This window comes from Sphaerodactylus townsendi, linkage group LG03, assembly GCF_021028975.2.
Source record: "Sphaerodactylus townsendi isolate TG3544 linkage group LG03, MPM_Stown_v2.3, whole genome shotgun sequence".
Taxonomy (NCBI): domain Eukaryota; kingdom Metazoa; phylum Chordata; class Lepidosauria; order Squamata; family Sphaerodactylidae; genus Sphaerodactylus; species Sphaerodactylus townsendi.
In genome coordinates, this window is record NC_059427.1 from 67,766,779 (window position 1) to 67,793,810 (window position 27,032).

Here is a 27,032-nt window from a genome sequence, read left to right on the forward strand (position 1 = left end):
TTCACACTGAAGCTGCAGTCCTCTGCACACTTGCCTAAAAGTAGACCTTAATGAATTAAATGGGATTTATGTTGAAGTTAAGATTGCACTGATGAGCATTATCAATGATGTTTATTGGCAAATACACACCATGTATACTGTTCAAGGTCACCCACTTCACAGCAAGATTTCCTGAACAATGTATCATACTTGTTCACATATTTGTGTTTACCAGCAGATGGTAGCATAATGCTGTGCTGGAGTACTGAATGGAATATTCAGGAGTTATCTTTAGCTCTGCTGTTCTGAACTTTCCACTCGTTATTTTGAGCCTTCTCAGAATTTTTGTAACAGGATTTTCCCCCAGCTCTTGGATCAACACCTCTTTTATTCATGACTTTATATGTATATTGGTTTTGTCACCAAACATTTGTGATGCCAGCAAGATTTTTCAGTTATAATAAAATGGACTTAATATTTATGAAGGAGATGAGGCTGTCCTGCCCTTGAATGAAAAAAACCCCCCCACCACTCAGCTGAGCCTACAGGAGTGCTGCTCCACCACCCTGTCACCTTTCAAAGGGGTGATGGTATGGTGGAGAATAGTACAGTGGGAGTTTAGTTTAGGCCTGACTCAGAGAAAGTGCAGTGATAGTTATGAATTTACCTCAGAAAGAGAGCAGAGAGTTTGGAGAGTAGCTGTGCCTGATAACATTGCAGAGTGGTTCAATGCTGCCTCTGGGAGAGGAGTACCCAGTTGTTAAGTCTGCCTTTGGTGATGAGCAGACTTTGTGTCATTAGTCTAACTCTTAGGAAAGGGCAGACTAGTGTGGGTGAACTCTTGTGTGTGTCAAAGGATCTAGCTTAGTGGCCAGTCAGTAAACGCTTATTTGTTCTTGTAAGAAGTAAAGAGAATTCAAATCACACTCTGAAGCTATAGGTAGCTTAAGCCTATGTGCTTCAGCCAGGTTTCTCCTTTGACTATCTGGAGACCTGTGCTGCTGATGTTCTTTAAAAACCAACTTGTAAATAAATACATTCTTCTTTGATATTCATATACAACTCTTTCTTCAGTGTTCTTCAAGTTCTACTTGATCACCAGAAAATTTACCTCACAGTAGCAAAGCCTTTGCACTTGCTACCCTAGAAACATCTTGTAACTAAGGGAAAAGTTTACTATTTAAAACAAACACGATTCCCCCAAATCATAAGAGGCTGCACAAATCCTTCAGTTGGTAGAAAAGGCCTGTCACAAATTGGTGCCATGGCAGTATGATATATAGACCAAACATTTCACTAACTGGTGGCCCAGGTGGTAAAATATAAAGATATAAAATACTTAAGAAATTTTGTGAGATATAAGTTTTATCAAAATGCCTCCTTAGCAAGTAAAAACTCTTTAAGGAGATTGAAACTGCAGCTATAGGAGATAGAATAGACACTAAGGATCACATGAAGAAGCAGAATGCCAAACTGCTTTCCAAAGGTTAATAGAGCTGATAATATCAAAAGCTGCAGTAATTGCCCCTGACTTTGCAAACCCTTTCACTCTGGCTCTGAGGGCAATGTTGAGTCATTGTGGACCCAACAGACAGACATACCCAGAGTTATCCTGAGAAGGAAGGTCCTTGTCTGGGAGAGAGTGTTTGGCTATGGGGTGGGGGGCTCTAGGGAACCTTAGGCCTTATGAGCACAGGCAAAAGTTTACACCACAGACAGATCACTGTGCCAGCTCCACAACAGTAACAGCAATAATGGAAAATTGCTCTGATGAAGTTCACATTTACAGGACTTCAGTTTTGACATCTTTCACATCCAGGGCATGGGATAACTTATACCTTATCTAAGATTTATATTGCTTGTTAACATTATTGTGATGTAGTAACATATAAGTGTGCCTCATTGACCAGGCAGAGAACCTGTGCCAATGAGTTTTCTTAACAGCATCATGTGACAGATTGGAGGCTATCCTGCTCTTGAGGGAAAAAGTTGGTAGAAAAGGCCTGCCACAATAGTTCAGTTTGAAATCTGAAATCTTTATATCATTGTTGAAATTTTTCTCTTAGCTATGAATAAAATGCAATAACAATTTGTGTAAAAATCTTGAAATACATTTTCCAGACCAAAACTATTGAATTTTCAAAACAGAACATCCTTCCATTCCATTCAACAAACTCAAAAGCTCAATCCCCACCAACAATTAATTAATTAATTAATTAATTTCTAATCCCAACCTTTCCCATCCAAAGGTGGGCTCAGGGTGGCATACTATAGAAAATACTATACAACTCAACTATAGCCAGCTAATGAATACCCAACCATTTAATCTACCTAATGTGTGTTTTTGTGTGTGCACACACACACTGCTATGCTAACATCATGGTAATATGTTATCAAAGTCGCAGTGTAATCCATTACAGAGGTTCTCCAGTCTAAGCGCACTGAAATCAATAGACTTTTGTGTGTATAAAGTACCATCTGGTTGCAGCCAACTTATGGCATCCTCAGCAGGTTTTCAAGGCAAGTGAAAATCAAAGGTGTTTCACCATTGCTTTCTTTAATTGTTTCCCAAATACTGACCCTTCTTAGCTTCCAAGACGAGATTAGGCTATATCATGCCAGCTTCCCTCCATGATAGGCTTTTAGACTGAAGTAGTTCTGCACAGGATTGCAATTTAAGTCCCTTAAAAATATCTGAAGCCAGAACTGGATTTATGAACAAACTACGTGAACTACAGCTCAGCATCTCAAATTTTGAAAAATCTCTAAAAAAATTTTAAAAAGCAAAACAATTAGAATAAAACACATTCTTTTGTTGATGCTATGGGACCTCTTCAACTTGATGTATCTTAGAGTCTCCACATGTCTTAGTCAAGCACAGTCTGAAGCTTCCCACAGAAATATTGAGCTTCCAACTATGCCTGAAATATGTTGTCTCAAATGAGCATGAGTGGACTTGCCTGTTTGTTTTTCAGACTGACTAACAGAGGACGCTTGATAACAACTTGATCACAAGTATGCAGAGGACATGAAAAGGAACTTTACGCCACTGCTATGCTTTTAAGCAGAGTAGAGCTGCAGTAATTATAACATTTGTGTAATAAATCTGTTAATAATAAAAAAATCCACATTGAAACTGATTTTCCCAAAAGTTAAATGGGAGTGCAGAACCTTCACACATGTTTTCAAATGTGATCTGGTTAACTGACTTTCATCCTTTCACTGAAATTAGTTGTAGGGCACGGGTATGAGAGAGAAAAAAAATATTAAGACACATAACCCACATATGTGCTGAACGTTTTTTGAGTACACGTTTTCAATATTGTTGAGTTACATGACTGATTAAGGAAGTCACCCCAGCCTTGAAACAGGTGCATCTACTTCTTAAAAAGCTACCACATTCCCTCAGGGCAACTCCTTTGATTTTTAGGGATCATGCTAAAGATTGAAAATGAGACACCCCTCCCCCCCACACACAGCCCATAATTCATTATGAAAGAGAACAGGGGCAGTATTCCTCTAAGCACAATGCTGGGGGATGCAACCATAGGGAGAGAGGTTTTGGCCTGACTGTAGGCTTTCAGGGCATGTGACTGGCCACTGTGTGAAAAAAATATGTTGAAGTATATGGATCATCAGCTGTTCTTAGAAGAGTATTTACTTAATATATTGCTTAATGAAAAATTGTTATAGGGATCTGATTTTAGTTTCACAGGCAAAGGCAGTAACAGCAATCAACAGAGCAACTTAATGGTATACTCTCTTGGATGTTGACAATATTTTCCTCCTATTCATAAGCAAGTTTAGCATTTTTATGCAGAAATTAAATACAGTGCTTGATGGAATTTTTAATGGGAGAGTCAGCTGCATTGTGAACACATCTGTACAGTGTGTCACATTCCATCAGGCAATATGCCCTCAACATTGTGGCATGCTGTGAGGAAATGAGCTTTGATTCTAAATGTTGACTCTGTGAGATTCATTTCACGCAGTCTTTTTCTTCTCAGAGCAAAAGTTACCTATGATATTAACTTGAATACATAACAAATCTAGACTATAAAGACTTTTTCAGACTGCATGGAAACTTCAAAACTTTACTTCAGGGAGAAAACTCTTATTGTCAATTCCATTTTCTCAAAATGCTAAAATCACTTCCCATGCGCCCAATGCGGTGCTAGGGAAACCCCGAAATGTAAAAATGAAGAGGCACCTTATAATGTAAGTGTGATGATTTTCACTACTCAACTGCAAACTTATTTTGCGATTACTCAGTGAAAATCGCAAGAACCTCATGGCAAGCAATATGAACTTGCAAACCATATTTTCTAATGACAACTTTGCTCCCTCAGTAAAATAAGATTTACCTTGCTGAATACACAAACATGGATGTACAAAGCATCTATGCTGTTAGATAGCACAGTACTGCCTACTACAACTGGCTGTGAATCACAAGGTCTCAAACCAGAGTCTATCACCATTCGTCTACTGAGATCCTTCCAGCTGGAGATTCCAGGAAATTAACCAACATTTTCTAAGCTGCAAGTTCAGCTCCTCTCAGCTAGCTGGGTGTGAACCTCAACAGCATAACAACATGTTACAACTATTCCAGAGAACCACCAGAGAACGCCATGTCGAACAAGCTCACATGGTTGCTTATTAAATATAACTATTTGATTCTTTTTTAACTGGCCCTGAGATTTTAGCCTTATTCAGCTCTCAAAAAAGCATGTATTTGACTTTGACTGTTGAAGTAGCTCAGTGGTTCAAATCCTGCCAGCTTTTATGAAAAGCCTGCGAAAAGCCCACGAAAACTCATCTATGAATTAAAGAGCCAAGTCTGTAAAGGCAGAGGCTTATAAACTAAGCTGATCGACGTCCATCTACTCATGGCGGAGGAACATATTCAGTGCTGCTCCGCTGTCTGTGAATTGTTGGAGGGCTTCACAGGTCCACCGCCTACTCACGCCACATGGCTGTTGCATCGCAGGCTGTTTCCACCCTCGCCACTACACGCGAGCGGCAGCATGCAGCTGCGAGCGAGGGAGGGCGCAGCTTGCGATGCAATAGCCTACAAGGCCACGCGCATTACAGCATTTAGCGTCATTCGTCTCTGATTGGCCCGGCTCCGAGATCCCGCCCTGCCATCCTTCACTCTGACTGGCAGAACTGTGTGGTCCCGCCCAGTTTTCCTGGAAAGTTCTTGGAAATCTATCAAAGGTATATCCTTGAACACAGCGAGCGACCGCAGCCAACGCCGGCCGCTCCTGAAAACAGGCAGCAACTTTTCAGCGAGATCCCTGGAAGGAGCGGCTTGATCTCTTTTAATATTTTCTCTTTTCCTGTGGGGGAAAAAGATTTGGAATATTGGGGGTCTTGCTTCGACCCCTGGAGAAAAAACGTGACATCAAGATACCTATCACGGGCACATCTATTTATACTTTTCTTTTTGGTTAATGCCGGAACAGTGATGTGAATGCAATACAATTCCAGGAATCCGCCGCTTCCTGGAAAAGCTTAAAAGAGGCAAACAAAAGATTACTTAGTAGTGTTTTTCGCCGCTTGAGTTGCATTACTCCCAGAGACAGCGGCGAGGGTAGCTGCTGCTGTTCTCCGTTTAACTTCTTCCATACCAAGAGACTGTTTATTGGGATATATTTATAATTATTCATTCCTGATTTTTAGTGGCGGTTTCAAACGCCATTAGGAAGGAGGGTCGTCGTCTCCCCCTTCTTAGCTACTCGTTTTCTTTGACTCCGGTAATTTAAAAATCATTTATCACCTTTTTTTAATTTTTATTTTGCTGTATCAAGAGTGTGTTGGGAAACAAGTTACGATCGCTCGCGCTTTTCTACGCGGAGCTGAGCTCGCTGAACGATCAGTAAAGACTTTCTGGATACCCCAGTTGACTTTGGTGGTGGTCTCCAAGGTGCGGTTGAGAAGCCGTGTTGGGATCCTTCTCTGCAAGTGACTTACCTACTGACTTGCGGTATTCCTGCTGGGAACAAAGAAGATAAGCAATAGTGGGAGAGCTGTTTCCCGGTTTCTCCGAAAACTTCATGCTCTTGCCTTGGCCCTGGAGTGACATGATCGCCTGTGTTCAGGGGTAAGAGACATTTCGCACTTTACTTTGCAAGAGGGGTAACGATATTGTCCCTTGTGGGTTCTATGCGGCAAATCCTGATTATCAGAATAAAGAAGTTTCCAAGCACAGAAGTGGGTTGAAGTTAAAGCTATATTGGGGCTCTTGATGGGTACCCTAATGAAACCTTAGTTGTTAATCTCAGTCATCGACATATTTTGATATTACTGTTTTCATGTTTATTACCATCATTATGATTATTGTGGTTTTATTATTCTTATGATTGTTGATTGTATTGAATCTGAGGTTGGTGGTTGTTGTTTAACTATGTGTGTAAGATGCCCTGAGCTCAGCCTCAGATTTGGAAAAGACAGGATAGTAAAATTTAAATGAGTAAAATAACTTACATTAGCCCAACTTTCTGTCACTGACATACCCCTTGGCAATCGAGTTTTCTAAAATTGTACCCTCATATTAGCAAACCCATTAGGTTTATTTTAACATACCCCAAACACTCTGACGTGTACCCCTGGGGTATACATATCCCAGGCTGGGAACCATAGCATTAGCTAAAGATCAGTCTGTATGGCTTTCCTTCCTTCCTTTCTCTACCACCATCCAGATACTTCAGGAAACAAAACAATACATTTTAATATTTTAGGGAAGAAACAGAAGGAGAAATTTGTTAGTGTTCATACTGTATTTTTAAAAATGGTTTTAAAATCCCATAGCAAAAAGGGTGTGTGTGTGGACGGAATATTAATAATAAATTAAAAACCAAACCTGCTGTGAGCCATTACAGAGCACTCCACTAGGAACTAATTTTAAACTATTTTCTCAGAGCAAAGTTTCATTTTGAAAAATATGCATAGATTTCTGAAACTGGTAACAGTTGATTTACCCAAGACTGATCGTTTCTGGGACAGGGATCATGGTGGTTGGAACTGTGATGGTGTGTGACACAAGCACATAGGTATGCACCTCACATCTAGCCGTGTGACTTGTACACTGGGAAAATCAAGAACAGAGCCCTCAAATGTTCCATTTTGACTACATGCTTGCCATTATTTGTGCTTTCCTATTTTGCTAGGTTAGCCTAACATTTGTTGTTTCTTGGGGGCACTGGAGATGCAAACTGCTGTATTTGCAACCAATGCCTTGTTTACAGTACTTTGTATGACCTTTAGGCATGTTAAAATCTAGTCTAATTTTAAGTCATGAAAACTAGTGGAGACATTCACAATATTTTTCCTTTCCATTTTTAACCTGATATGGGGATTTCCACCTCATTCTCTGGGTTCCTGTTTCATTCTAGTAGTGATAACACACCACAGTTATTTCCCTATTTCTCAACTTTATGTACTGTAAATGCAGCTTGCATGGAAAGAATATATCTGATTCCCTTACCACTGTTGCTTCACTGTCTGTTTGCCTTTTGTGTGGAGACTCCATTGTACTTCAAAATCGTGTACAGTTTAGAAGTCAGTTGGGGCCTCTTTATTCAGACAGAACTTTGGGCTGGGGAATTTTTCTTATCTTGTGCTTTGGTATAGAAGTTTCATTGTACAAGGACGCAAATCCCATTTATAGATTTGTCTATTTTCTTAATTTTTTTTGCCAGAACTAATCCTTTGGATAAAGTAAGTTCTTGAGACAAAAGGAAATCTATTTTTCCAAAGTAGTAGTGCTTTAGAAGAACATTTGTATTGATGTATTGTAGTAAAGTTAGTAATATGTATTAAGGCAACTACTAATACAATCTTAAACAGAGTTGTACTCTTCTAAATCTAGTGAAGGCAGTAGGCTTAGAAGGTGTAACTCTGCTTAGGATGGCACTGTGAATTCCTGAACACTACAAGAGCCAGTGGGGAGAAGTGGTTAAGAGCTGTGGACTCTCATCTGGAGAACTGGGTTTGATTCCGCACTATGCCACATGAAACCTGCTGGGTGACCTGGCTTGGACCACTCAGAGTTCTCTCAGTACTCTCTCAGTCAAAGCAAAGGCAGGCAGTGGCAAACCACCTCTGAATGTCTCTTGCCTTGAAAATGTGCAGGGGTTGCCATACGTTTGCTGCAACTTAACAACACTTTACACATACACAAAGGATCCACAGAGAATTCTAATTTTTTTTAAAGACCAGAACGCTTTTACTTGCAAGGTGCTCCTTTTGATGTCTGAGACCCTGGAGAGTTGCTGCCAGTCTGAGTAAGACAGTACTGGACTTGATGGACCAGTGGTCTGATTCAGTATGAGGCAGTTTCAGGTGTTCATTTCCAGGTTGACCTCTGAAATGAGGAAATGACCTGGGCAATCGACACAATTGTTCTAAGGCGCCCCTTTTCCAGTTTTAGTGCTCAGGTATCCCCTTAGTTTATGGAAGGATTGTAGGCTAGGAAAAAGCAAGGGAGATTGATAGAGCAACAATGGTGGAAGACTTGGACCAAATCTATTAGAAAAATGGCAAAGCTAATATTAAAGCAGGCTCTGTGGCATTGATGGCAGCAAAGAAGCAACACTTCCCCACAACATTGCATCTGCGCACTGTGTAGACCATTGGAGCTTTTATGGGTGTTCAGGGCCCTGTTGGGATCTGACCTGCTGGAGGAGGTAGCTTGTAACCATTTTGCTTACCACTTTGCTGATAAAATCTCCTGCATCTACTCTGACTTGGACTCTGTGTTAGCGGTGACAGGGTCAGATGGTGCCGGGGTGCTGACTTATTCAGTTGTGTGGGATACTTATCAGTTTATCCAAACTGCTGATGTGGACAGGATCCTTGGAAGCTTGAGGCCTGCCACCTGTTTGCATGACCCTTTCTCTTCTTTGTTACTGAAATCTTCCAGGGCTGGAGACTGGCTGAAACAGGTTGCAGTGCATTTACTTCTAAAGAAGCCTACCTGTGATACAGGAGATCTGAATAATTACAGAAAAGTTTCAAATGTTCCATTCTTGAGTAAGGCGGTAGAACTGGTGATGGCTGGACAACTCAAAGCCTTCCTGGGTGAGGCAAATTGTTCCAGCCTAGTTTTAGGCCTGATTATGGGACTGAAAGAGGCTTACTTGCCCTGGTAGATGATCTGCACCAGGAGATGAATAGAGGAAGTGCAATTCTGTTTATTCTTCTGTACCTTTCAGTGATTTTCAGTACCACTGATCATTGTATCCTGGAGTGCCTATTTGGACTGCAATTGGGAAGCATCATTCTGTGGTGGTACTGGTCCTACCTGGTGGATAGGTTTCATAAGGTTATATTGGAGGACTTCTGTTCAAGCCTTTGTCATTTGAGGTCCTGTAAGGCTCCATCTTATCCCCTATGCTCTGTAACATCTGCATAAAACTGGTAGTTGAAGTTATCTGGAGATGTGGGCTGGGTTGTCATCAGTATGCAGGTGACACTTAGCTCTGCCTTGCTCTTCCAGCGGATCTCAAGGAGGCTGTAGAAACTCTGAACTGCCTAGAGGCAGTTTTTTAGTGAAACTTAACCCCCACAAGATGGAAGTGCTACTGGTGGGTAGAAGGTCTGATTTAAGGTATCACATATTCTGGATGGGGTTGCACACTTCTTGAAGGAACAAGTTCATAGTCTGTGGGTGCTCTTGGACCCAGGCCTACTGCTGGAAAAGTAGATGGCAGTGGTGGCCAAGAATGCTTTTTACCAGCTTCAACTGGACAGAAAAGATCTGGCCACTAGGGTGCCTGCCCAGGTTACATCTAGATTGGACTACTGCAATGTGTTGTACAAGAGGCTGTTCTTGAAAAATCTTTGGAAACTTGAATTGGTACAGATGTTGACTAGAGTGGGTCCTGAGGACCATATCACTCAATCCTTTGTTATCTACACCAGTTTCCAGTTTGTTTCCATGGTCAATTCAAGATGCTGGTCTTGACCTTCAAAGTTTGTACAGCATACCTGAAGGACTGCCTGATCCCTTATGAACCTGTCTGATCAATACATTCATTTTTAGAGGCCTTGTTTTGGGTACCCCCTCACCTGCTGGGATTAAGTGGGTGGCCTTTTCAGTAATGGCACCAAAACTTTGGAACTCTCTCCCAGGGAGATTTGTCTGTTCCCTTGTTACCATCTTCCATAAGCAGATAAAGACTTATTTGTTTGGTTCGGTAGTCTTTCCATGATTCCTCCTTCCTAACCAATGTTAAATGATTTGTATGAATTTTAACTGTTTTATGTGCGTTTAAACTCAGTTTTTAAACTCTTTTAAAAGGTGTTTTAATGATAAATGTTTAGGAGAGGGATTTTTAAAATGGTTCTATGATGCATTTTGCCATGTGTGTTTTAAATTGTTAGCTGCCATGGCAGCCTTTGTAAGGGCAGAAAGATGAGGTATATATTTTGTAAATTAACAAATCACTCCTCACAGTATGTATGACATACAAACTACTAGAATATGTTTGGACTCTTCTAAAATTCTAGTGGCAAGATCTTTGTTAGGAAAACATATTTTTACCCACATGCACAGGACATACAGATGGTGAGTAGAAGATCAGTCAAAACTGAATTTCCGCTAAGACATTAGAACAGACCTACAGAATCAGATCATCTATATAGTCTCAAATTCCCTTTTCATGCAGTGGCATGAAAGCAGGACACAGAGACCAGACCCATCCACTGGAAGGAATTCAGAGTGTTTCTGTCTCTGAACCTGGAAGTTCCATTAGTTGTCTTGGCTAATGGCCGTCAATGGAACTATGAATTAAAGCCCTTTTCATTCTGGCATTCCTGTCTTGTGTACAGTGGCAGCACACTATGTGTAGTCCTCGCAGTATGTGTGAGTAGGGAATGTGGGTAATTTCCAACTTCACTATATACGAAAGCATACTCTCAAAAATCTAGGGTTTCTTATTGCATGTACTACAGTTGTAAACTGCACATTCTGGCCAATTCATACAAAATGGTGACTGCCATGTATCTCACATAGGGCACATTTCTGGTATGCACCAAATCTTAATGACAGTAAAGAGCTTTTGTCTAACCCACTTTTAAAACCAGCTTAACTCGTGGCCATCATCACATCTTGTGGCAGCAATTTCTGCAAGGCAGCTACTTTTTGTGTAAAGAAATACTTCTTTTCATCTGCTCTGTTGCCTTCTTTGGATGCCTGTGAATTTTAGTAGGAGAGAGAAAAAATTCTCTTTCCACTGTCTCTGGTGTATGCATAGTTTCATAAACTTTTATCATGTCTTCATTTCCACTCCAACTTAAGAGTTTTACTAAGAACACTTTCCTGGGAGTAAATCCCACTGAATATCCCTGGGTAGGATTCTGAATTGCCCTCCTTAGGATTGCTCTCTTAGCCTTTCCTACTAGGTGCTTAACTCCCTGATAATTTTGGTTGTTAGCTACTGTGCAATATAGCCTCACGTCAGGATTTTCCAGTTGGTATTCCTCCTTCTTTGAAAAGGGAGCAAAGAGCATTGACAAAGCACCTTGCAGCTCTGTTGAAAGAAACATTACAACAGAAAAATCTATTGGATGTAACTCAGACATAAAGATGGAGCTTGTTCTTAGTGATTCTTTGCAAGAGCTGCTGTGAAGAGTTCTTTACCATATATAAAAGGTGAGGTCCAGTACAAAGGTTTCAGCACTAGTGGATACCTATATAAAGACGTGTCTACTTTTAGCCCTGTGAGTCAGATTTGCTACTGAAGCTGCTATAATCCTGAAGCAGACACTAATGGATACATTCCAGACTGATGTGACTTCTTTTTGACAGAGTTCTCTTGAACTTTCTTTTGCGGAAGCTTCACAAGCTTCCAATTCAGAAAAAAAGTGTCATTTTTTAAAAAAGTCAAATTTCAAATCCTTTTTGGTTGGTATTACTTCTGACAAGACATTTTTTGATGCAGCTTTAGACTCCAGTACTGAACAGGGTGTACTGAAGTGGGTTAAGTGGTAGGTGGATGCTGCCTAGGGAGAAAAAGAATAAACAGACTAGTGATAGGGGTAGGATCCTTATGTAATTTTATCCCCGCCCCCAACACGTTCCACAAGGTATCGTTGACACTGCATGCAATAAATGCAACGGGCAGGCTGTATGAGGAAAGCAGGTAGGTGTGGAATTTTCCAAACGGGACTCACACCTTTGCGTAGTTGTGTGCTGCTTATTCAGTTCTGCAGATTGACCAGAAAAGTACAGGTGACATTTATGAATGAATGTTCAGGGTATCTCTTCTATTACATGGATGGGTGCAGTCTCATGGGCAGAAAGGGAACTGATCTGGCAAGGGAACAGGAGCAGAGGCCAAGACCAGACACATACATAAGCATTCCAAAGCCTGGGCAGCCTTGTAAGATTCACTCAGTGTTGTTGTTCTTTGTATCTCCAGCTCTTGTACATCCCTTTTTGTTACTGTTGTGGTTTTTTAGAACAAATAATATCTGTTCTGCCTTACTGCAGCAGAAGGTTAGGGCCAGCATATTAAAAAACTGTGAGCAATGTGAACTCGTACATTGGAAAAATGTGTTGGTCTTTAAGGTGATACTGAAATGCATTGGTTTTTAAGGTGATACTGAATTCAAATTTTGTTCAAAATACTGTTAAAAACACCATGTGCAGTTTCAAATTAACAGTTACTTCCTGTCCATCAGTTAAGATTTTCAGCAAAGGGCCTGCCTCTTTTGGCCCAGTCTTTAAATGTTAGGTCAGTGACTGCCGGAGACAGGGGCTTCTTGGAAGTGGTGCCTTATGTTTGCAGCAGCTTCCCTACAGTTGTTTGCCTGGGATCCAGCTTGAAAAACTTCAGCATCAGTGGAAAACATTTTTATTCACCCTGACTTTTAACCGAGTTGGGTGGGGTTTTGTTTGTTTCTTTTTTGTTTTACTGTTTTTTAGTTTTTAGTTTTACTGTTTTAATGTAGTTTCCAGTCCCACACGTAAAGAAAATATTACAATGCCCTTTCCTCCAGCTCCATAGATAAGATACTGCTGTCATTTGATAGTAGTAATCAAATTTACAATTATTACTGATTACTATTGTTAATATACATTCTAATAATCCAAAATATATCAAAACACTGACAAAAGTTAATGATAATTTTTGTACGTCATTTCCACAATGTCCTTCACTTTTCATCACTATTCTTTCAATTTTTAAAAATATAAGTAATAAGCTTTCCATTCCATTGTCCTTTATTTTTTTTTGCCAAAACTTAATTTCTCCTTGAGCTGGTATCATATCTTTATATGTTATACAGTCAGTATTTTTTAAATCTTTCCATGTTATTTTGTATAAATGCTTTGTATCAGTTCATGAATCTTGAACCACAATTTAGATTTCCAGGCAACTTCCAAAAAACCCCCAAAAGACAAGGCTACATTATCAAACACCTTTTCTGCATCTAAAAAAATTAAGTGCTGCTTAAAAAAACAAATTCTACTGCATTAACTACAAAGCAGACATAATATCTCATGTATCTTTTTTGTACAAAGCCTGTCTCTATTGTTTTCATTGGTTAGGTTTGTGGGTTGTGTGTATGTTAAGTGCTATCAAGTCGCTTGCGACTCGTGGTGACCTCTAAAACATCCTATCAGTAACAACCTTGCTTGGATCTTGCAAACTGAGTGGGTTCCTTTATAAAGTCAATCTGTCTCATGTTGCCTGAGAATGTGGTGGATGAATCCTTTGTTGTGTGATATTTTCTTCCTTCTTTCTTTCTCTCTTTGGGACATAACTTATGTAGAGCCCTGTTTGTGTAATTTAGCATGTGTATCATAATAATTTATCGAGGAGTAAACCAATGATGCAATGTGATGCCAGGCAAACTAAAAAACACACAAAACACTCTTCTTTTCAGACCCCATCCTTTGCTAGCAGAGGAGAAGATCAGGAGACTGTCACTTGGAGCTCTTGCAGTGAATTTGTCAGAGCAAGTCATGCAACCTCTATCAGTCACACCCTTCCAAGAAGAGTCTGCTCATGCCATTGTGGCACCCACGCTGGAGAGCAACCCTCCTCAGCCACGAGATCCAGAAGAGGACCTGCTGTGCATTGCAAAGACCTTTGCATATTTGCGAGAATCTGGTAAGAACCCACATCAACATTATCTGTTTTACAACTACAGCCTACTATGTTCTAAGGCTACAAGTAGCAAGAAACTGGCACTCTGCCTTTCTTAATTCAGCTGATTGACACTTATTATAGTGTCACAGCCCCTTTACTGTGAGCAGAAATTAGCCAAAATGGCCATTTTACTTTCTTTTTCACTCCATATGTTGTTATCATCAGTTTTGATTTGCTTCATTTGATGTTCATGTTCATGGCTTTTCCCCATTTCATGTATGCCTTTTGTGGGTTGCATGCAAGTGATAAAAAATAGTGTTGAGAATATCTTAAATGATTAGGAAGCATTCAGTGTAAGAAAAGAGACACCGGTGTGAAAATAAAGACTGGCATCCCACAAGTGAGAAACAAAATCGAAATGAGAGTTTTCTAATCTCCAGAAAGCCCAGCGTTAAGGGTGTTCTTTTAACAAGTTGGTTCAATAATACAGCTGGCATGATGTAGTGAATAAAGTGTTCAACTTGGAACAAAGAAACCTGGATTCAAATCCTCATTCCGCCATGAAGTTCACTATGTGGCGTTGGACCAGTCCATCTCTTTCAGCCAGAGTGGTGAAGTGGAGAGAATATTCAGACTAAGATTTGAGAGTCCCAGATTCAGATTCCCAGTCTGCAGTGGAAGCTTGCTGGGTGACTTGGGACAGTCATATACTTTCAGTGTAACCTTCCTCACAGGGCTGTTGTGAGGATAAAATGGAGGAGAGGGAAATGATGTAAGGTGCTTTGGGTCCCCATTGGGGAGAAAGGCTGGGTCTAAATGAAGGAAATAAATACTTTGTCTCACAGTATAGTTGATTCAAATGGACACTACTTGAGTTTATTGGAGGGGAAGGACCATATGTGACAAGACAGATAAATAAATATTCTTTCCCCAGATTTCTTAAACACTTTTCTGCACATATATTAATGATGCCTTCTTATGAACCATCTGTATTTTTGTCTAGATTTTGTATTTTCTGTTTAATAAATCACTACCTCTCATTCTGGGTCTTTTTTCCAGGCTGGTACTGGGGCTCAATCACAGCCAGTGAAGCCAAACAGCAACTCCAGAAGATGCCTGAAGGCACCTTCCTGGTACGGAACAGCACTCATCCCAGCTACCTGTTCACACTGTCAGTCAAAACCAACCGTGGGCCCACTAACGTGCGCATTGAGTATGCTGACAGCAAGTTCCGGTTAGACTCCAACTGCCTCTCTAAACCTCGAATTTTGGCCTTCCCAGATGTGGTCAGCCTAATCCAGCATTATGTTCTTTCTTGCATGGTGGAGAGTAAGACTGATGCTCATTACCCCCCTCCAGTGTCCTCGCCACCTATGAAAAAAGAGATTGCAGCCTTGGCAGTGCACTTGAAACTGATCCGTCCACACAACCGCAAGAACAGTGCACCAAGCCTGCAGCACCTCTGCCGTCTACAGATCAACAGATCCACTGTGGAGACAGACCTGTTGCCTTTACCAAAGAGAATGAAGGACTATTTGAAGCAGTACCCTTTCCAGCTTTGAGGTATTGCCAGTTGGCCTCAGAAAGACAGTAGAAGCAAAATAAAATCCAGATGGGACAGTGATATGGCTTTGTCCCACTCACCCGATGTGGGCACAGCGGATAAATGGCCATCAGAAGAGATTGTTGTTTATTATCTCTTCCTCTCCCTTTGCCCCATTTATCCTAATTCCATTCCTGTATTAGTGAGGGGGCTTCTAGTACCAGTGACATTTACATGGTACACATTTCCAGTGCCCTAACTTAAGGGCTTTGCTCTCTTTTTTTTTTCTGACTGTGGCTCTGAGAAATACTCTTGGCATGTGCACACTACTTGAATTTCAGAAATGCCGTGACACCAGGAATGTTATAGTATTGTTACTGTTATTATTTATTTCCATGGTAGCTGTATTATCTTCTAGATCAGGGGTAGGGAACCTGTGGCTCTCCAGATGTTCAGGAACTACAATTCCCATCAGCCTCTGTCAGTATGGCTAATTGGCCATGCTGGTAGGGGCTGATGGGAATTGTAGTTCCTGAACATCTGGAGAGCCGCAGGTTCCCTACCCCTGTTCTAGATTGTTTTTGCTTAGATTTCTTTTGAAAAAATGTACTAGAGATGGGCCCAAACTGGGAGTTGACTGTGCAAGAATAAGGATGGCATTAATACTGTCTTCTACTGCTTCCTCACCTTCATGACACATGAGAGTGGAGAATCCACATATTGGAAGGTGATGGCTCCTTTCCAACATATATCTAACAGTGCAGTCTTAAGCAGAATTATAACCTCAGTGGCCTTAAGGGTGCAACTCTGCTTCGGATGGCAGTATATATCCTCAGGATACTAATTATTTAATTGGCCCCCAAGCTTGAGTTTGAGTGAACCTCTGCTGTGTCAGAGGGGAACATGTAGAAAGGGATAAAAACTTAGCATAATGTGAAGGAAACATGGGGCCTTCTACTCCCAGTTTTGCTGTGATCAGCCATCCAACGCGGCCAGGTGCGTTTAGTCAGTGTCCATTTCTTTTCATGTTTTTATATGATTTTGTTGTATTTCTAGTTTTATTTTGGATACTTTGATAATTGACAGAATGTGTGCATGTATGATGTCTGGATCGTTGATCGCTGAGTTCTCCCCTTCCCTTTCGTGCTACAGCAGGGGCCAGAATAAGGCAGATGAATGAGAAAAAAAATACACACAATAAAATACAATAAACAATATTTTTAAATATACAACCATTCTAAAATGTTCTTATTTTGTTGCCGAAGAAAAGGATTTGAAAATAACAGAAGAGATTGTGTTCATTAGAGATTACAGTTCTCGTTATTGACACTGATGTAGCTGCTTCGGTCACATAACTATAAAACGATTCCTAGTTTGTGACATTGTCTTTGTGCTTCAGGCAAAAGGAACAATAAATATTCAAGATTATTATGGGAAATTTATTAAAGCAAGTTTAGAATGCTGAGGGCTCTTTTGCTTTCCAGATAAGTATAAGCCAAACCTTCTGATAGGCATTGTGTATTTAAACATCATGTTGTTAGAATAGATTTATGAGAGCCAGCATGGTATACTGGTTAAGAGCAGGTGGATTCTAATCTGGAGAACCGGGTTTGATTCCACACTCTTCCACATGAGTGGCAGAGGCTTATCTGGTGAACCAGATGGGCTTCTGCACTCCTTCATTCATGCTGCACCTGGAGTACTGTGAGCAGTTCTAAAGGCTTCACTTCTAAAAAGATGTGGACAGAATACAGCAAGTGCAGAGGAGAGTTATGAGAATGATGAGGGATCAAGCCTTATAAAGGAAGGCTGAGGGATGGGAAAGTTTAGTCTGGAAAAGAGGAGGTTGAGGGGAGCATGATTGCTCTCTGTAAGTATATGAAGGGCTATCACTTAGAGGAAAGCAGGAAGCTGTTCCTGTTGGCAACAGAGAATAAGACTCATAATAAAGGGTATAAATTATGGTGGAAAAGTACTGGCTGAAAATTAGGAAAAACCTTTTACAATGAGAGTAGTTCAGCAGTGGAATTGGGTATGTAAAGAGGTGATCAGCTCCCCCTCTCTGGCAGTCTTCAAGCAGCGGTTGGACAAACACTTATCAGGGATGCCTTAGGCTGATCTTGCATTAAGCAGGGGGTTAAACAAGATGGTCTGTATGACCCCTTACAAGGCTTTTGTTTCTAGGATTCCCCCTCCCCCAGCATTTTACATTCATGCATAGATCTGTATTCTCACACAAAAGATTATTGCTTGATTGCATCCATACATAAACATATACACATACACACTCACTCCCAGTGATTATCACACATTGCTGAAATGTGTTCCTGGTATTGCTGCACATAGTTAATGTTTAACTTTACAGCAGATCTCGTAATTAATTATACAGCACAGTCAGTAGAATATGGTATGGTCAAATTATTTTGTTATATGAAAAAACTCTGTCCACTTGGTTTCCCAAAAGGTGATCTTGTCAATCTTCTTTGAGTGTCGGTTCATTGGACTGACTCTTTGATGTACGATTGAGATTAATTTGATTTTGAACATTGATAGGCCAGCCTCACAGGCCAGTGCACAGGCCTTGTATTGAAAGATGATTTATTTTCATAACAATGTATTCCAGAAAAAAAGAGATAATTCCATAAGTATCTAAAAATATTTCTACCCTTCTTTTCCCACATGGGCTCAAAGTGGCATGCAGTCCCTAGCTACTAGAGAGAGTAAACATCCATCATGTCTAGTAGCCATTTCACTTTTTAAAAATGTAGCTCATTTGTTACTTTACCAAACCAGTCATCAGCAAATTCAAAATCACAAGATATTGCAAAATTCAGCCCAATTAAAACGTCTGCTAATATAACTTGATACCCTATTCTTTCACTGATTTTATGATTAAAGTTTCTTAACAGGTATAGGGGCTCACTCCAGCAGGAGAGGTACGTTAAAATGCAGAGGAATCTGTCCCTGGCTTTTTCTACATAGCACAAATAAAACAACCAGCAAACATTATTAAAAGATCTGTTTTGGCATTTTTTGTGTGCATAGCATGGGAAAATAAATAGTTTCCAGTGACAACAGTTCTTTCCAGTTTTTAAAATTTTTTGTGAGGTACCTCCAAAGATATGGAGACTCAAAATCTGTGCATATTGCAGATTTTCATATCATGTCTCCATAGCTTCAAAGATACCTCACAGAAAATTTTAAAAAGGAAAAACAATATATTCACGTAACAGGCAGACAATACTGAGTTTATTTATGTAGTTAAATCACTGAAATGGCACAGCCACAGTGCCAGTTGTAGAAACATTTGTGGGAAACATTCAGCAACTGGCGGACAGCAAGTAGAATCCTGAAGTGGCAGAAAATGCTAGGGGCAAGTGGTGGAGAAAATGATAACAAGAGCTTTAATCTCAGGTTGGAAAATAAAATGCTTCTTGCTTTCCGCACAACAAACAGGAAATGTCTTAAAACAATCGGGGGTGTGTGTGTGTGTGTGTGTAGCTAATTCAGCATTTTTTAACAAAAAAACCTGCCTTTGAGTGAAACAGACCATTTTAAGGCGTTTTTGGAAAAAGCTGAGCAGAGTTCCTCCCCAAAATGCTTTTTTCCCCTGTCCTGAAATATTTTATTTGTGCTGTGCAGAAATGTCCCCATCCTATTGAGCCTCCTAATCAAAGATTCTCACAGAGCTGCTTCAACAGTATATCACTGATCAGTTGCGTAGCTACCACAGGTGGGGGTGGGGGTGCCGCGCCCCGGGCGAGCATCATTGGGGTCACTTTGCGGGTGGAAAATCACCCCAACACCCCTCCCCTTTCCCTCTTACCCTGCCTTGCCAGGCCCAGCAGAAGCTGCTGCTGGGCTCCCCTGCCTGGCCCCACCTTACCAGCTAGGCCCTGCGGCCAGGCTATGGGGCTAGGCTGGGCAGCTGCCCAGCAGGCTGCTTTTTCTGCCAGCTGCAGCCAGCTGAACTAAGGTAAGTGGGGGAGTGTGGAGGCCCGGGGGAGGCCTTGCAGGGGGCGGGGCTTAGGGCCAGGGCACCATCCCCCCCCCCACATGCCACTGTCGTTGATATCAACTTGTTCCATCTATAGCCCTCTAGTTCTGCTCATATTTTGTTGACACACTTTAAGATTCAGGCCAAAATGTGTGCTGCAGTGAGAGAACATTTACTGCTGGCATAGGTAGCTACTTCATTTCCATCTGCTCTCTTGCCTTCATTTCCAGTCTTTGACCACTACTTTTGCCACTACCGAAACTGAGCCCCCTGCCTTTTTCCATTCATCTCTGAGAACTAACTGAGCATACCCTCTTCCTCCACCCTGCCCAGAATGCCTTCCCTTGGTCTTTCTCCATCAGCCCTAACAATTCTGGGTCAGCTCTTTTAAGGGTAGGGCCCCTGCCATGGGTTTGGGAACTCCCTTCCAGCTGGGTGAAGGCCAAACTGAAATCAGCTCATCTAGTGGCTACATGTCTGAGAATGAACTGCCTGGCATGGACCCAGTGGTGGCATTCAAATAATTCAACAAGTGCTTATTTACAAGCACCATTTTAACAACTGGTTCTGCTGAAGTGGTGCAAACCCGCTCAATCCCACCACTGCATGGACCCCTTCCCAAGGCCTGCTTCTACACTACACTCCCATTTGGCGCATGCATTCCCCATCAGGGACCTCTCAAAGAGGAAGTGATTCCCCTTCTCACCTGGGTTCTCATGTGAGGACAAAACTGGGGATGGCCAAGGCCTGCATCATACTGAAATAGTATAGAAAAGGTATCTTTTATTTGTATTCAGTCTCATGCCAAATGAGAACCTTGCTCAAACAATGGAAAAAAACCCACATCTAATTTTTGCATTGGTTCAAATACCCATCCAATCACATAATGGTGACTCCTGTCTTCATATAATGTGACCAAGGTATGATAGCCTCAATTTGGTCATTTTAGCTCTACGGACAGTTCAGATTTGATTTAATCAAGAACCCACTTATTTGACTTTTTGGAGGGCCATGGTATCTGTAAAACTCTCCTCCAACTCTACATTTCAAAGGAATCAACTTTCTTCCTGCCAGATTTCTTCATTGTCCAGCTTTCACACCAATGCATAGTAATGGGGAATACTATTGTGTTAATTATCTCGTTCTTGGTCATCAGCAACATGTATTTATTCTTAAGGATCTTTTCTAACTCTTTCATGGCTGTCCTTCCCAGTCTCAATCTCCTTCTGAGTTTTGATTTATTGGTTGCAGTCTCCCTTTAGGTTGATGATTGAGCCAAGGAATAGAAAATCTCATACTGTTCCACAATTCATATGCTGTTTGTACAGTGAAACAAATAGATTAGATTACACTGGCACATTCTGTATGCACAGTATTTCAAATAAGGATCATATGGAAAGCATACATTGACAATTCTGACTTATTCAGTGGAAGGGACAGCTTTAGTTCTGTGTCATAATCTGTTCAGGAATGGCAGATTGTAGGGATACAGTTGATTCTCCTTACTAAGGGGTAATATAGTATGGAATGCATATAGACTTTTGACAAATTAGTCATCTGTATTGTCCTGCCATATAGTTAGGAGAACAGAATCTTCCCACAGGGAAGCAGGGGAGTGGTAAGTTTCTCCTTATCACATGGCATGATAAATAACCACTGATTATATGCATATTATGGTGAGATAATACTGATTAAGCTGTATAGTACTTATCAAAGTGTTATCCAGCCCAGTTGTGGTCTTTCCAGTAATGCAATTTTCTGAACATTTACTTCCACATATAAATAATGAGAGAGTTCTATATATTACAATTAAGAAAGCCAAGAAAGATGGATAACTTGCCTTTTGAGATTTCCCATAAAAGGAGTTCAAAATAATAACTTACATGAGGAATATAATGAATCAACTAATGCCTCTTACACTGATGCAGATGTATTTAAAATATATCCAATGCCATGTACTATTTTTTGCTTTTCACCCTAGGTGTTCTGCACCCCAAGTGAATCTATTTTTGGTGCCCTGTACTTGGCTAGGACAGAGTGGGGGAGACACAAGCCAGGTTCAACAATAGGTTTATTACCTGAGAGAATTAAGACCCTAACTCCTCCCTTGGGTCTACCTAAATCAGAGTACTTGCTTGTCTTGAGCAGGTTTGAAGCTGTAGACTGTTGTCTTCTCTTGGCTGCTTTCAAGAAAGTCCACTGTGTCTTGTTTTCTTTCAGTCTTTGTCTAGTTCTAACTGCTGTTAAACTTGTGTTCTGTGGACCACCATATACTGATATGTATGTCACGAATATTCCAGTCTCCAACTACCTTAGCACCTCACTCTAACTGGCTAGATTAGAACTAAAAACAGGGAATTGATGGGTAAAGAAAGGAAACTGCCTATTGGGAAATGTCTTAAAGGGACAGGGGCTAACTAAAATACCCTCCCTTAGAAGACTTAACAATGAACTAAAACCATGCTAACTATGGGGAAACAAAAGCCTAATGGGGAAATAACAAAAGCCTCTGTGGGGGCATGTCACTAGGTGTAGCTCAAGTAGGATGAGCAGAGAGTGCAGCATAAAGTGAGGTGGACTAAGAGCCAGGTAAGGTAAAACTTAAAAATGCACCAATCATATTGCTGCAACCCATCTTGAAACAAGAGTAAAGGTGGGGAATAAACAAAAAAATGAATAATGCTCAGAATAAAATATTGTATTAAAAGTTTTCTTTCGACAAATTTTAGATTCCAGACTGAAAAGTGAAAGCCAAGGAAGTTAAGAAGTCTGTTTGTACTGACGTCAAAGGCTATAAAACTTGATTCATGTTCAAAGACTGCTTCTATGTCTGGTCTCCTTGCCATGTCCTCCTTATGGTAGAAGTGAACTTCTGCTTGACATCTCTTAAGTGGCCAGCTGGGGCAAAAACTTCAGGGGCTTGATGAAAACAGAGTTATCAGAATTTTCAGTAACTGCAATCAAGAACTGCATTTTAACCCCTCACTTAACAACATGCAAGACACATTCACACATAATTTTCAACTGATAGAAGACAACATTACTTCATGTTGTGTGAAAGTGGCCAACTGACTCCACAGAGAGAAATCTCCAACATGGTATCTTAGGTAGGGTTTTCAGCTCTTGGTTGGGAAATACCTGGAGCATGAGGAGGGCAGGGTTGGAGTGAGAAGGGGACCTCAGCAAACTATAATGCCAGAGTCCACCCTCCAGAGCATCCAGTTTCTCCAAGGGAACTGATCTTGGTAGTCTGGACATGAGTTCTAATTCTGAAAGATTTCTATTCCCCACTTGGAGCTTATCAACCCTAATTTATAGTCTTTGCACTTTCAGTTGGTAGCTCGTTTCATTTGTAGTTGGCATTGAAAGGTAGTTTTAAAAGGTTGAAAAATAAGAGGGGCAGATCAGGAATACAAAAACTAGCAGAGAGTTACCAAGTAACAACGCAACAACAGTTTTGACAGCTTTGGTAGCTAAAAGTAGGTCAATTCTTCAATAGCAAATTCCATTCAAAGCTTATTATAACTGCATTCGGTTTAACCTGTTTTTCTAGTTACCTTGCAATTCTTAATGTCTGCTTTAATTAAGTCAAAATCCTTGCGGCAAGTATTCTTGGAAAAGAAAGTGTTACCCAATAGTTACTTTAAATGAAAGAGATGGCAGGGCTTCTGTATTTTATTTATTTAGGATATGCCTACGCCACCTCTTCAAAGTCCTGCTCAAGATGACTTACAATTAAAAACATGTCACAATATTAAAAATAAGCAACTAGAAACAAGTCATTTTATATAAATATCCATAAAACAGAAGAAGACCATTAAAAAGCTGTTAAGATAAAACACTAAAGGTGAAAAGTTGTGTTGTGGCCTAGATTGTACTTGCCAGGCAGCCCCCCCCGGGGGGGGGGGGGGGAATTCCAGAAGTAGGCATCACAGAAAATGCCCTGTTTCTAATCACCACCCATCTCACCACTGAAGGCAGGGGCACAGGGACCAGAGGTTCAGAGACAGATCTGGATGGTATGAGAGGAGACAGTCCTTCAGGTGCTTTTAACCCCAGGCACTTAGGGCCTTCTAGGTAAGAACCAGTACTTTGAATTAGCCTGAAACAGATGGGTAGTTAGTGCAGATCTTTCAGCACAGGGGTTATATAATCCATATAACCAACCAGGCCAATAGTCTACCAACCACATTTTGGACAATTCATATTCCAAACCACTTTCAAAGCCATCCCCACATAGAATGCAGTGCAGTATTCCAATCTGGATCTGATCAGAGCATGGATCATTGTGGCCATATCATGATTTACAAGGAATGGTTGTGGCTGGAAAATCAGCTGGAAGTGATAAAAAACACTGTGTGCCACAGAGGAGACATAAGGCTCCAACCATAGGCCAGGATCCAATAGCACCCCTAAGCTAAGGACCTTCTACTTCATGGGAGTGCAGCCCGCTCAGAACAGGCTGACACCACAGTCCCCAAGCAGCTTTTCAATCAACTAACATTATCTTTGTCTCGTCTGGGTCAAGTTTTAGTTTATGGTCCACATTCATCCCATTACCTTCTCCAGGAAGCATTCAGGACTTCCATAGAACCACCTGACTGAGCTATTAAGGAAAAAAAGAGCCGGGTGTCATTTGCACGTTGGTGACATCTCACTTCAAATCTCTCAAAGGTTCATCTAGATGTTAAATAGCATGTGGAACAACAAGATGGAATCCTGCAGGACCCTGCAGTATAAATGCTATAGGGCTGAGCAAGAGTTGCCTGGGAAGTGACAGGAGGGCTGTGGGTGGAATATGTGGGATTTCATCCAATAAAAAAATGGAATGGTCAAAAACTGTTTCTTTATCATACCACTTCTTGCAATAGGCAACAGGAGCAGGGAATTCTCTACCTCTACAGGACTCTTGATAGCCCTAGGCTGAGTAGAAGAACCCCAGAACAACCTTCTGGAATTGGTTGGCCTAGTAAGAGTGGGCCTCCCAAAGTACAGTGCTCCCTGCTCCTATATCTGTCAGCTTTTCAGTGGTATTGCAAGCTATTGAAAAGTCTAGGAGAGGAGTCTGTAACCTTTGTCATGCCCCACCCCTCACCCCCACCCCCACCCCCACCCCCACCCCCAGGCTGAGAGCTCATCCGATGAAGAAGTACTTGAGACTCAGAGGAGCAAGCCAGCTGTGTCAACAGAGGGGAAAGATTTACAACCACAGACTCCCAGCTCAGGGCTTGTCAGAAGTACTAGGCAAGATTCTGACAGCTCCTCTGACTCTCCAGATACAGTTCAGTGTTGTAAGCAAAAACTTAGAATGATTCTACAGGAGAGAAGGTCAGCGCATTCGCTGCATGGCAGAGCATGCCAAGTGTTTACAGGAGCCCTCTCATGTGGACAACCCAGATGGATTTAATGAGGAGCCATAAAGACCAAAGCCAACATATAGTGTAGATTCCTGACACTGCTCTGATCTCAGACTGGCCTTGTGACAACCTTGACTCTGGATACTCCTCTCTGGTGTGTACATTCCTAAGCGCTTGACTATCTGGCATGTTTTGACCCTGCTGCCTGAATCTTCCTTCAGGTGGGGCACAATCTCCGGCTGTTGATTTGCCAGCTTGACCTGACTGCACTTGAACTCTGGGTACTGGTTATCTGTCCATCTTGCGTGTGAGTGTCTTTCTGCCTCAGCTGCTGCTGCTGCAGCTGTTCCTGCCCCAGACCTCTGAGTTTCCTCAGTGCTGGTGCTGCTGTGGCAGCATACTGACCTTGCCCCAATAGCACATCCTAACTTGAGTAGTCAGCTGGCCAGGCAGAGCAGTGCAGGAGGCAAAGCCTGGTGCGGAGCAGGAGGGGTGGGCCAATAGGGCATTTGGCATCTGAGGGTGGAGTTGGAATTGGAGTGGGGTTTACTTTTTTCACAGGATCCTTTCCTGTGAAAAAGGATCCAGAGTACCCCACAGGGAAATGGGACCCCTCGGGCCCTGCAGCTGCACCCTGCCTTGGCAGCAGGGGCCTCATGATGGATGGTGGCCTCCTGGCAAAGCTACAGCCCGGGCTGTCTGGCTCCATCAGCGCTTCCTGCCTGCTCCATTGAGGAGTTGGGTGGACTTTCATTTGGGTTGGGTTGGAGAGCTCCACAGGGGAGCGTGGCATTGTTTCCTTTTGTGTTCAAAGTCATCATTGACCAATGGCCATCACCTTCTCTGGTAGACTCTGGCCAGGCAGTCTTAATTGAAATTGGTCTAGATAATTTGCCAACATCTGCTCATGCACTTTACTCAAGAATGAAATATTAGCCACTGGGTGATAATTGTTTAAGTCATTTGGATCCAGGGATGCCTTCTCCTGCCCCTGTCAGAGCTGTCTTGTGTGCTTTTTGGAATCTTAAAATGAGATCCCTGCTACAAACCACAAAAGCTCCCATCAGATGGAGTTGTCCTTTCATTTATCACAACATCAGGCCTAGATTGAGGATAATGTCATATCTGTAGCCAGTAAATTAAGGGTCCCGCCTGCTGCAATAGGCCCAATTGGTCAGCTTCTGAAATTATTTAGTACTGTTTAGATCTAAAAAGATTAAAAGTGCAGCTATATACAAAGATTTAGTTTCTCTTAACGTCTAATTTTATTAATTACATACAAAAAATTATAAGTGGACTCTGCAAGGATCTGCTCAAAGCTCCTCACTGGGTTGGAACTGTACAATAAAACACCCACGCACAAAATGTAATTATCTTTTGCTCACCAAAGAAGATGTTTAACAACTTTTTATGTTTTCTGGCACTCTATGTTTGTTTACTACCATTAAGTGCCAAAGTAATCTGGTTACCATATGCCAATGTGAGAAACACATTTCAGTGTAAAACTTTTTAAAGTCTTGAATATAACCTAACTGCAAACTTTAGGAATATTTTGTTCTTCTATATGGCAGGAAGAACAAGACTCAAACTTAGGACAGGAGGCTAGGTTGCTTCACTGGAGGTTGCTTGCTTGATATGCACTCTTCATCCCTGATCTTTCCTGGTACTGAATATTAGATACAGATGAATTTACAATAAAGTAATTGTTCTTCCATGATCTATACAGAATTGAAAAGAGAGGTCTCACAAACGGTTATAAAAGATTACTCCAGCTTTTCCTGATCCCTAGCTACTGGAGGGAGTAAATATTTATCATGGCTATACACTTTCTCACAGAAAAATGACAGAATTGTGAATTAATTAGCCATTTCCTGGACCTTCTTTGTTCTAGAGTGCTCTGCTTGTGCCCTAGTGCCTTGGGGATGGAAATAGGTAAGCACTGGAACCCAAGTGGAGCATTCTAGAACAAAGAAGTTCCAGGAAATGGCATATTAATTCACAAATGTCATCTTTTGATGAGAAAGAGTATAGTAGCCATTTATAGCCCTGTCCTCCAT

The 27,032-nt window shown here is 41.3% G+C and overlaps 1 protein-coding gene across 1 annotated transcript; it reads left to right on the forward strand.

The window, feature by feature from the left end:
* Positions 1-5,188: 5,188 nt before the first annotated feature.
* Positions 5,189-16,033, forward strand: CISH (cytokine inducible SH2 containing protein). The gene is made up of 3 exons (XM_048492154.1): positions 5,189-6,082; positions 13,873-14,099; positions 15,138-16,033. The coding sequence occupies exons 1-3, from the start codon at positions 6,036-6,038 to the stop codon at positions 15,638-15,640; spliced, it is 777 nt and encodes a 258-aa protein (XP_048348111.1). The 5' UTR covers positions 5,189-6,035; the 3' UTR covers positions 15,641-16,033.
* The last annotated feature ends 10,999 nt before the right edge of the window (positions 16,034-27,032 follow it).

What these genes read in the sequence shown, in the direction of transcription:
- CISH (XM_048492154.1), top strand. Translation starts at nt 6,036, where the DNA reads ATGCTCTTGCCTTGGCCCTGGAGTGACATGATCGCCTGTGTTCAGGG. An exon ending in ATGATCGCCTGTGTTCAGGG is followed by an intron (nt 6,083 to 13,872) that starts GTAAGAGACATT and finishes TCTTCTTTTCAG; the next exon opens with ACCCCATCCTTTGCTAGCAG. An exon ending in TGCATATTTGCGAGAATCTG is followed by an intron (nt 14,100 to 15,137) that starts GTAAGAACCCAC and finishes TCTTTTTTCCAG; the next exon opens with GCTGGTACTGGGGCTCAATC.